The following is a 12,388-nucleotide window of genomic DNA, read 5'->3' as shown; positions in this document are numbered from 1 at the left end:
ACATATATAACGATTTTCTCATGTAATTAGGTTACACCTGTATGAGAATAAATAAATAAATAAATAAATAAATAAATAAATAATCACTCTCGCCCCACCTTTGAAACTTTTCAGGAATATCATATGCCCAGGTGGAGAATCAGTTACAGAAGAGGAGGTATTTCTTTTTTTTCTGAAGGATATGACTTTATTTACTTTTTTTCCAACAACTGGAATGTGCATACATAATATTCAAGAGAAACAAAACAATAGGCGCACAAACATAAGGTATTTGTGGCAGTTGAACACCAGTATTTTTAACAGACACCTGATGAAGTTTCTAGATCACCGAAAAATATTTGTGATTAGAATATTATACAAGATTCATGACATAATCATGATTGTTTTCACAAGATTAGTAAATTGAAGCAACTAACTGATAAATAAATGGAAAAACTTATCAAAAATAGTTTCTGTTTTAAAGCCGTTCAATTGTATGAGAGTTCTTTGGTGATGAAATAAAACAGCAAATACACAACCATTGAATTAGAGATAGTGGTCATGTAGTATAAAAAAGTTCGAGTTAGAAAAAGGTACAAAAATTATTATCGACTCCTCATACATCACGATCTATTCTGAAACATAATTATATTCATTTTGAACAATCGACAAAAGTAAAATCAAGTTGATGGAATCTCATTACCTATATCAGTGCTGCGTGCGTCTTCTGCGGTAAAACCTGAATAGACCACTGACTGCTCTCGTTCTATTACGATTACTGATGGTTGCGGGGGTTTTTCAATGCATCATAAGGATTTTCTATTTGGAAACATGTCGTTGTAGTATTTGATTGAACTCATCCTTTATGAGCGGATACGGTCACTTGATTATTTTTTCGTTTGACAAAGGGTTTTGGCAAAAAAATAAAATTCTCTAGCTAATAGAAGAGAATACGTATCCGGAAACACGGAGAGCCAAGAGCTGTTGCGTTTGATATTTCTGAGGCCCTTGATCGTTGGAGGCATGAGGGTTTCCTAACAAAACTTCGATGCTATGGCTTGTCGCATCATTTTTGTGTATGGCTTATCAGCTTCCTGAAAGGACGTTTCCTGTAAGTGGCCGTCGACGGACATCTCTCGAATACTTTTACCATGAATGCTGGTGTTTCCCAGGGATTCATACTGTCTCCAACCTTCTTGTTATTGTGTCCAATATATTGCTTTGCTGACGACAGCGCACTCATCTCGTCATTCCATATGGATTCCAAGACATCAGCTGCGGATGCACATCTTCACCGGAAGAAGGAGGTTGCATATCTTGATGAGGATCTAGAAATAATTTTTTATTGGGGTGAAACAAATCAGATTCAATTCAATGTCACAAAAACTCTGACATCGGTTTTCTCCAAAAAGATAAATGTTTCCAAACCGGATTTAATAATGTCAGGTCATACAATTTCAATTTCTGGTTCGATAAGTCTGTTGGGGGTTGAATTGGACACCAATATGTCTCAGCACAATCATGCTTCAATTGCAAATGCTGCTTCTCAAAAGATTGGAACACTGTTCCGAACCAGAATATTGTAAACAACTCAGCAGTTTTTAATGATTTATGAAGTTTATAATGCTTTATGGAGTATTCTTCTCATGTATGGAGCTCCGCCCCTAAGCATATCCTGAAGCAGCTGGATTCCATCCGGAAAAGAGCCATCCGCTCGAACGCGAACATCACTTGCAACCTTGATAGTCTGGAATATCGAAGAAAGGTTGGGAATCTGTGCTGAAATCAAATGTGCCAAGTGACTTGGCACATTTGATTTCAACAAAAGCGGTACGTATCAGAAATACGCGACGGACTGTGGCTGCTCATCGTTTTGAGGTTCAACTCAGTACACTTCAAACTTCACTGTTTAAGAACTCTTTCTTTGGGAACTAGGTTTATGTGGAATAAACGTCCAGCGAACATTTTTTCAAATGGGTCAATCTCCAAATACAATGTGAATCGCCACTTTCGCACAGGTACCGCTCTTAGAGCGACTTAAGGATTTTTCTGTAGTACCTGTGTTTTATTAAAATACTTTCGAAACCCCAAAACTGAAATATTCGTAAACAAATTCGCGGTTAACATTCATAATTATTTCAAAGTGTTTTTTCGTTTTGATCCTGTTCTGTATTTTTTTCGTTCTGAGTATGAAATAAATCATACTTGGAGAAATTTCCAACAATTTCTCACTTTCGGGTTATAAGTTTGATTACTTCCATGACAATTTTTCAGTTTGCATATCAGAACGAATTTTGAAGTGATAAATGTCACTTTTTGATAACGAATGAATACTGAGGAGATGAAATCATTTTCAAAGACTTTTTTCGAGTAAAAAGTAGATCTTCATAAGCAAAGTGACTTTTTATTGTGATAGTAATTGAATCAACTCACCTACGAAATATTGTGAAATTTTGATAAAAGTCAATGGTATGATGAATTCAACTCGTTTCTATAACGACCATAAAAATATATTTTATGCATCTACACATTAATTCATAATTAATTGGAATATTGCATGTATTATATGTGAAATACTTTTATATGTCATGTACCCTGATATTTTCAAAATAAACATGGTCTGCGTTCCTTGGTCAATTAGTAGCTACCAAAATAAATTGAACGATCCCTATAAACAACTGCATTCGCCAGTTCTCTAATCAAGCTCTTGCGAATAAAGAGAGAGATTTGGAAAACACAGCACACGCGTATTTTCCCCTATGTTTCGCGAACGTAATTCACCATAGCCCAATCGCATATATATACGAAGATTATGAAGCTCAGTTCACATTACCCGTTCAGTACTCAGGTAGATTTTTTTACCTGGAAAGAAATAATCAAAAATAGTAGTTAGTTAGTTAATTAACAACGTCACAACTAATTCTTCTAGTGTTACCGTTATTTTTGGATTACACATATCAAGATGGCTTTTATTGCATTTTTGAAGTGAGTACATTCTATTTTCAGTTTTCTCTAAGTTATCGGAACTTTATTTAGTATCAACTCAATGTATAATTTGAGAAATAAAATTAAAAATCAGTCAAAATATTCAAATATCATTTGAAGAATGCCAAATATGTAACGACTTTTCGCATGTAACTACCTTTACCCATTAATGATATTTTCTGTAATAGTGTAATTAACTCCAGCCCTGATACGAGATTTACCCAAACTGATTTGAAATGGAAGACATTACTTGCAGTTGATTCATCATGTTAAACCAAACTCAGCAAAAATCCCAACAGTTTTCGAATGACAAGGAAATATTTCATTTCATTGAACAATGAATATAAAATTTTGTTGAACTATTTCTTGCAATACTAATTCCGATTATTCATAGTGTGATAAACTTAAACTTTTTTCCAATAATTTTTATTGGAATGGAAAAATCAAAATATTATTTTGATTTTTCCATTCATCACTCTTAATCGCTGATTCAGAACTCAATTTCTATTCTAACTTGCTAACCTTCAATTATATATTTATGATTGAATTATTGCTAGAATTCTTACCCAAAAAATGAGATATTTAGTTCGATTCGATTTTTGTAATTATCAATTTATCATGAAATTCAAATCAGCTGGAATGCTGACTAATGGATAAGGATTACATTACATATCCTTTATAAAAAATCGAATTTGCTTCAAATCATAACTTACTGGTAGAAGACCATATTCTAGGTACCAAGAATAAAAAGAGACAAAAAACATGATACTGACATCTGTCATGGAATTGAGTTTGAAAATAAGTTTCTTGTTTCACCAAGTAATACGTATTATAATACAATTTCTTTGCTTGTCACACAATTTTGCCAGTTATCATCCCATACAGGATTGCCAACTTAATGAAAACTTTCAATATATTGGATATTATAATTTTTTCAAGCGTTATATAATTATACTTTTGATTTCCAAAAATGAGTGATAATTCAATATTTACATTTATATTGTGATATCTGATATTGATGAATTTTTATATATCAGAAAATTTTTGTCTATTAATAAAAGGAATTCAAACGATTTAAATCAGTTCATTAGGCAATTATCCTCTCTTAGTATTGCTCTTTTTAAGAAATGGCTGTATTGTTGAGATCCATAGTATATTTAGTTAGGCTACTATATTCGCTTAGAGCACATCTTTGAGAAGCTGACCTATAGGTCACTCTTATGTGGAGTTGAACAGTCTCTAAATGTTTTGGGTGTCTGCCAATATGAGTCTTGTTACAATGAAAACAATGAATTGAAATCATTACGTTCAATTGAAAACTAATCGGAGATTTTTTCAAAATTTTGATAAAAATTGTATTCAATGGAATAACTATTTTATTAGCTATATTTAAGTTATCGAATTTTTTGAAAATTCGTACAAGTTTACGTGTGATATCTGGAATATGAGGTTGTGAGAAAAACGTGATGAGTTAAGAATAATGGCAACATTATCACTATTGTTAGCAATATCGTTCTCATCCATATTATTATTTGAGTATATATTATTAGAATCATTGATTCAAATCTTATATATTTTTCAAATGATCCCGTTATTGCTATCTCAGAAACGGTAAGACGTACAGTTTCAGATTAATTGGACAAATGTTTTCATTTTTGGAGAACTCAAACAAAATATTCGCCGAAATATAAAATGGATGAATTAGTTTAATAAAACCTCAAAATATTGGTATTTCTATTCGACAAGTATGATTATTATGTTTGATTTCACACCGAATCATCTATTTTTCTCTTGGAATTAGCCGACATGCAGTCCTTGATAAGAGTTCCAAAAAATTATTTCAAGATTTCTATAATGACGAAGAATACCAAATTTCTTCAATGCAAAATTTGTTTTTTGAATTTTTTTTCCGCTAATCAACCTTCAAAAGTTGAAACTTGTCCGAGTTGAGGATCAACGAGGTCTCAATTATTCCAGACTCCTAGGAAAGTAACAAGCAACTTTCAAATAAATTAGAGGAACTCTCCAAACAAAAATTAGACTTTTTATTAACCTTCTTCGGGTATTTTGAACTTCCACAATCTGAAAAATATAAAAATTGTAATGGTGAACTCATAAACAAAAATGACTTTTTTTCAATACAAATTGGATATTTCTCCAAAAATTGCATATGAATAATATGCACATGTATATACATATATTAATTTTCTACAAATATTTATACGAAGTTTTCATTGATGAATTAATATTGATAGATTTCATTTACTTTTACTTATCATTTTCTTAATTTCATTATCGGATACATCAGTAATTATTGTGGTTGATTATGAAACCAAGAAAATAGACTTCTGGTATGAGATACATATGTTTTCGAATGAAAATTAGAAAGATATCTAAAGAAAACTGCATCAATTGTTGTTTCATGTCTTGTTATAAGTTATTATTCATTGGTAGTTCTAATTTACCTTGAAGAAAGTTCACCAAGAATTGTCCATCTTCGGTAGCTAAATTAACATTGAACTCTCCTGCCGAAATCAGTGGCAACGTATGATAGTTTTCACCTATAAAGAGCATAATTGATAAAAAATTATTTGTATTTCTATTGGGAAGTCAATATTTTCAAGAACGACCAACATAGACTTCTTTGTGATCATTTAACTACCATCTAAGTACATAAATAAAATGATGTTGCTGTCTTCCTTTTGAATTATACAAAGTTAGAAATACTTGTGATGCACTATTTGGAACCTTTGGTGTAGTACCTAATATATATTACTGGAGTTCTATGCCAACACCAAACCGTTATTTTCAACACTTCGATATGTGTTTTGATCACCAAGTGATCATTTCCAAGAGGAAGAATAAAATCAGTCTTCCTCTTGAAGATGATCGCTTGGTAATTCAACATATGTCGAGGTGTTGAAAATGACGGTTTGGTATTGGGATGAAACTTCAGTAATATTCAAAGTAGGAAGTGTTGATCTGTGACTGACCTGCTTTTCAATATATTTGTCAGCAATTTCATGAACCAGTTTCAAACCAATGTTATATGCCGATGACACAAAATTCAATGTGAATCAAAATTTTAAAAGAAATGGCAAAAGTGGCTCCTGAAAAAAAAGTGTACCATATTTCATTCACTTCCAATATAAAGGTCGTGTTTCAGATATGATCAATTATGTTGATGAACTATGTTGATTGACTATAAGTTTTGGTGAATTTGATATGATGGCTCTATTCCTTTGAAAATAAACAGTGTAAAACAGCTTGTTCAGGTGTGTCTACTACTAATTGTATAATTTCAATTTCAAATTCATTAACAAATGTACAATATCGTATGAATATCTATAAATATTAAAAAATTTGTTAGTACATACATAATATTTTAACACAGTCTGCTAAGTGTAAACACTTGGACTGGGTTAGTTGAAAAATGAAGATTACGTCAACTGTTTATAGATATTTTTTATAAAAATATAAATTGAAATAAAGAAATGTATCAACATTAGTATTTCATCATGTATGAAGGTGAAATAAATCATCTGTTGAACTGAATTATTTCAATGTGAGTACATTTTCAATTTTCTCATATTATCTAATATCCAATTGTGTAATGTTTTTTAAATGCAGTAGTTCTCAACTTTTTAATTTCTTGTGGAATTATATTGTAAATTTTACAACCAATACATATGGAGTATTGTTGCATCAAATGTAGACTATACTTAGCAATTCGAAAGCAAGTTTTGATCTTGTATTATAGTTGTTCAATTATGTCAGTATTTGCAAGTTTGTCTGAGATTCAAAATGAAATATTTCATGAATGAAACTTCTGATAGAAATCTGAAAGATTTTGTAAAGATCATTTTAATTGCATATTTATTCATATATTCGACAAATTTTAATGAATTTTCATATATACCACCCCAGGCTATGATTCCATAATATTGGAAAATAATACAAGTATCAAAATTTCTAAATTATTTTCACCATTTCTGTATATACTAGATATTGAATGTATCCTTTCCGCTAACAGGTCCCAAAGACATCTCATCAAAGTAATTGCAATCGCAGCTGTTCTATCAGCATTGGTCACAGCAGCCATTATTATAGCAGTATTTGTACTGTTACATCGAGAAATTTTGCCCGTTGAACATGAGAAAATCTCGAGAGGAACGGTAGTGTCAAATGTAGTAGGCTGTGCAAATATTGGAACGTAAGTGATAGTAATAATATAGAATAATTCACACAATAATATCATCATACAATAATCGAGGGAATGTATTATTCAAGTGTTTCATAGATCAGGGCAACATGCCAACAGAAAAGAAACTTTAATCAAAAATGAATCACCTTTTTAGTATCTATGATTTCACGAAAACCTGAAAAATTATTAAGGATTATTCAACATGCCTGTTCTAAAGACAAGTACATTATACTAAAGTTCGAATTTCAATGCCCCACGATCTGATCATCTTTTTTGTTTTCAAAACTAGGAATATAATGGAGAAAGGGGGGAATGCCGTAGATGTAGCTATAGCAACTCTTTTCTGTGAAGGTGTTGCGATGCCTAGTACCATGGGATTGGGTGGCGGTTTTTTGATGACGATATATAATAAGACAACAGGAGAAATGTGGTCTTTGAATGCTAGGGAAGTAGCACCAGCAGCTGCAACAATAGACATGTTTCAAGGAAATGAAAAGTTGTCAGTATCTGGTTAGTAGAATTTCTCACTGGTGAAGTGTCCAAAAATTGATGTTCTGATTTAATTTCAGGTGGCTTATCAGTGGCAGTTCCTGGAGAACTGATGGGTTACTGGTCCGCCTACCAAAAGTTTGGAGGTGGAGTGCCATGGAAAGACTTGATTCAACCTACTATAGATATATGTAAAAAAGGAGTTTTGGTCAATGGTTTCGTAGCGGGACTACTTCAGGAATATAAAAACGATCTTTATGCCGATAGCGTTTTGAGGTATGTTTACGATATCATAATTTGTATGGAATGCCAAATTTTGAAACTGTCAGAACTAATAAAACATCAAGCAGCTGGTTGTATGTTTTTAGGCTGTCGAATAACATTTTTCATCACTGATTGACACTGATTTTCTTCTAGGGAGATTTTTTTCGATCCCGAAACAAATGACACCTACACGGAGGGACAGTATTATACAAGGCCAAAGCTTGCCAGAACTTTGGAAATTATTGCTACAGAAGGTGCTGATGCTTTGTATAATGGTTCTCTCACAGATGAATTCGTTCGAGATATACAGGATCACAACGGTATTATTACTGTGGATGACCTCAATTCCTATAGGTATATAATACATGAATATATCATATCAATATTATGTGAATATTATCTGAAACTTTTGTTTACATGACAGAGCAGAATGGCAAAAACCAATTGAAGCAACTCTATCTGGAAATATAAAATTATATACAGCTCCACTACCTGGTTCTGGGTCAATCCTAACATTCATTCTTAATGTACTTGACAAATTCTTAGATGTCAAAAAGCCAACATCAATCACGAACTATCAGAGAATCGTAGAAAGTTTCAAATTTGGTTATGCGAGAAGAAGTGAACTCGGAGATAGCAATTTCGTGGATGTAGAAGAGGTAGGTTTATTTTCCACAAAATTCAAAATATGTGTGTTATCATTACTCTTTCTATCCTACAATTCCGATGGATGATTATTGTAACATACTGAATAGTTCAACATGAGTTTGATAGAGGATTTACATCAACAATCGACCAGTTTTATTCAATTAATACTTATTCTGTTAACTACAGATTCTTGAAACACTGCTGTCCAGAAGATACGGCAGAAGAACAAGAAACATGATTCGTGACCACTGGACCTCTTCAAATGCCTCTTATTACGGAGCTAGATTTGTGATGCCAGAGGATCACGGTACTGCTCACATTTCTGTTTTGACCCCTAGTGGTGATGCAGTATCTGTTACGAGTACCATCAATTATGTGTAGGTATTTTTCCTCAGAAATTTAAGTTCAATAACATCAGCATCAGTTCAGCTCACCGCTTCGGTTGATATTTTCAGTTTTGGAGCAAAATTCGCATCGAACAGTACTGGCATTATTCTCAACGACCAAATGGATGACTTTTCCTCTCCAAATATCACCAATGTTTTCGGTATTCCACCATCTCCATCCAACTACATTATTCCTGGTAAACGACCAATGTCTTCGACATGCCCTTCTATCATACTGAACAAAAACAAAGAAGTCGTGATGATAATTGGCGGTGCGGGAGGAAGCAAAATTACATCAAGCGTTGCCCAGGTAAATATAGATGAGAATTACAATCGACTGGTTTTAATGTATTCATTGATAGTACTATAGTGTCAAAAATATGAAAGCACATTTTTATATATCAGGTCATTTTGAATCATCTATGGTATGGCATGGATTTGAAGGCGGCTTCGGATGCCAAGAGAATTCATCATCAGTTGTTTCCCATGGAGGTAGCTTTTGAGGAAGAGTATTTGATGGAGGTGAGTCATACAAATTTCAATATTCGTAACCGTAAATTACTATTCGTGACTGACTGATCCAATACACAAATTCTGAAAAAAAAAACGATATTGTAGTAGATATAGTGTTGATGCCAATAATGGAAAAATTCTGAAACGAGTAAATTGTTGATAACCAGGGCCCATCATCACGAACTGCGGTCTCTACTGAAAATAATTGAATCTAGTGCTAAAATTTGACGTGATGGCATAAATTGGTAATTGAAATTGACTCATGCAGGGGATGATTAGAAATAGTTTCTATAGGCAGTTGGAAAGCAGTTGATCCGTTAATCTGTTGAGCTAAGGACTAACGAGGTCTTACCTTTCAACGTGCGATTCCTAACACAGGTTGAACGATAAGAAGTGAAAATCGATCGTCCTGCCTTGCGGTTCGATCCACCGTTTCACAAAGTGATTGTTGACTGATTGAGTGAAGCAAACCATCAGGCTACCGTCACACCAGGCTACCAGTTGGTGGATAAAATTTTACTCAAAATATACATAAAACAGACTCTAGCTGTATAGTTTGAATTCAAGATTGCTTTGGATTTTACTCCACCTCAATTTTGAAATTTTATAATATTTTTACTTTTGTTAATATTCCTTCCTTCAACTGGAAAACTATCCACAATATTTTCAGCTGAAATTTTTTTTAATTCTTTCTTATGATTCCGAATTATAATATTGGGAAAAATCCTATAGTTGAAATAAAAAAAAAAAACTCGATTTGAAATTTATATTTCACTTTCTACTCTGACTACCATTTCTGATTTTGATATTTCTTTCTTTTGTAGGACACTTTCGTTGTGGAAGGTCTCCAACGAATTGGACACAATGTTTCCTTCTCTAATGGAAATGGATTTGCTGCAATAACTGCAATTTCAAGAAATGAAGACAACTCTGTAACTGGTGTTTTTGATAGACGAAGACCTGGATCTGTGTCCTATGTTTATTAAATTTGAATGACGGCGTCATTTGAGTTAGTTTCAATTCATCGAAAGAGAATTTCGAAAGAGAAGAAGCATATATTTATTTATTTATTTATTGATAATGTGTGATTCATTTTGTGTTTATTCAAACTAGTGACTTTCGAGGAAGTGGAAGAACGCACTGCCGGTATAGATGTAACAAAATGAGAGTTAGTTGTATATATATATATATATATATATATATATATATATATATATATATATATATATATTTCATTACGAGACTGAATTTTCTCAACTTCTTTGAACTATTATCAGATATATATTTAAATATTTCAATCATTCCATAGATATTTGAGATGAAAATTCAAATCATGAGTTTTATTTTGGTTTTCATCTTATATTTCAAAGGAACTTTCCATGTGTACTGAAAAGAAGTTGGGTGGTATTCTGTGATATAGTGGTAGGATATGCAATCAGAATATTATAGATAGGTAAAATCATTGTAAATAAAGATATCACATAACTACATAAAAACTACTTTTTCTTTATTCAAACTGCTGATTCTGGTAACAATATGTCGGAATAAGAGTTAAATATCAGATCCGTGATGTTTGTCGGAGAAGCACTGTTACTCTGAGCTAGTGTTCAGTTTATTTGTGAAGAATTCTCCGATTCAAAGTGTTACCATTGAATTTCATATCAAGAACTATTCTGAAATTTGAGTTTGAAATTTGATTGGAAAAAATTTCAAAACGTCAGAGATGTGACTTAACCTGATATTGAACCCGGGATCTCTGGCACACTATCCTATATTTTTTCGACCACTATCTCAAAGAATTGCTTTCGAGCTACTTTTTGAGGTACTTGGTATTCTAATTACTTTGATTTTGTTATTAAGTGACTAACTTTCCAAAAATAAGAATTGTTTTGCCACATTGAAAATTTTTGGTGGGGTACTCTCGTTTTCATTTTCCGAGCCCATATTTTCATTTTTGTTATTTGTTAGAAAATATATTTTTTGAAACAAACAGCCAGTTCAATGAATGAATTTTCAAGGCTCGTTTCGAAATGAAAATTTTCAAAGTTATATAATTTTCTCAGCTGCAGTGAGCATGACTCTTGTCAATTGTGTTTGGTTTGAAGGTGTGAGTTATGAATCATTTTGGATACTCACTCAACAAGAAAAGGTATAATAATCGATTCTTCCGTCAATAGTCACAGAAAAACAAGTTTATCTGAGTATTCCTCTTATATATTTCATAACAAAAATATGTGAATATTATGAAAATACTTTGACAATTAATCTCTTTTTGATTGAAATATAATGTTGATAACCCATGGAATGAAATATGAATATTAACTGAACAAAATCTTGAACAATGTTGATCCTGATAATGCTAGCTTGGTTAGTGAAATGCGCTTCGAAAAACATTGGTTCTATTCTGGTATGGAAAAATGTTTTCAATAGAATTTTGTGTCATTTGAGTCATTGAATTGAAAAAAATTTGAAATCGTTTCAGAATCTAGCGTATAAAGAGTAGTAAGGAAAAATATTGTACATACATAACATTCATACTGAATTCGCGTTTCATATTACGTGATATAACTGAAATATGAATATACTTCATCTTTTTGCAAATAACTCAATTTTCTGTCAAGAAAACATCATTTCGACTTTCTTTGGTTATTCTCACCTTCCATAATCTGAAAAATATAAAAAGGGCAAACTTTATAGTTTACTCCGATAGATTACTGCGTAAATTCAGAGTATTTTTCACAAAGAAAATTGTTTTCTCCAACAGTAACTTGTCGTATTTTACGATTTTGCCTATCAAGAAAAGAGTTTAGAACTTATATTATACTCATCTTACAGTTTCAGAGGCTGAAATCTGCCTCGTTGTTGAAATAAAGTGTTCTCTAATATCAGCCTGTTGCCACTATCCACATTTTTCTTCAAA

The 12,388-nt window shown here is 32.2% G+C and overlaps 1 protein-coding gene across 1 annotated transcript; it reads left to right on the top strand.

Annotated features, from left to right (window-relative positions):
• Positions 1-2,803: 2,803 nt before the first annotated feature.
• LOC111511631 (scoloptoxin SSD14) lies at positions 2,804-10,952 on the top strand. The gene is made up of 10 exons (XM_023167658.2): positions 2,804-2,964; positions 6,998-7,177; positions 7,458-7,678; positions 7,738-7,933; positions 8,075-8,275; positions 8,346-8,580; positions 8,756-8,946; positions 9,025-9,265; positions 9,361-9,477; positions 10,293-10,952. The coding sequence occupies exons 1-10, from the start codon at positions 2,942-2,944 to the stop codon at positions 10,452-10,454; spliced, it is 1,767 nt and encodes a 588-aa protein (XP_023023426.1). The 5' UTR covers positions 2,804-2,941; the 3' UTR covers positions 10,455-10,952.
• Positions 10,953-12,388: the final 1,436 nt, after the last annotated feature.

This window comes from Leptinotarsa decemlineata, unplaced genomic scaffold (genome assembly GCF_025532065.1).
Source record: "Leptinotarsa decemlineata unplaced genomic scaffold, Ldec_3_MD MMD2_P_RNA_scaffold_9, whole genome shotgun sequence".
Classification (NCBI taxonomy): Eukaryota; Metazoa; Arthropoda; class Insecta; order Coleoptera; family Chrysomelidae; genus Leptinotarsa; species Leptinotarsa decemlineata.
The sequence above is the reverse complement of the archived record's forward strand: the minus strand, read 5'-3'. Positions and strand labels throughout refer to the sequence as shown.

Coding starts and splice junctions, on each gene's coding strand:
- LOC111511631 (XM_023167658.2), top strand. CDS start 2,942: ATGGCTTTTATTGCATTTTTGAA. Junction 7,679..7,737: donor TGAAAAGTTGTCAGTATCTG/GTTAGTAGAATT, acceptor ATTTAATTTCAG/GTGGCTTATCAGTGGCAGTT. Junction 9,478..10,292: donor AGGAAGAGTATTTGATGGAG/GTGAGTCATACA, acceptor TTTCTTTTGTAG/GACACTTTCGTTGTGGAAGG.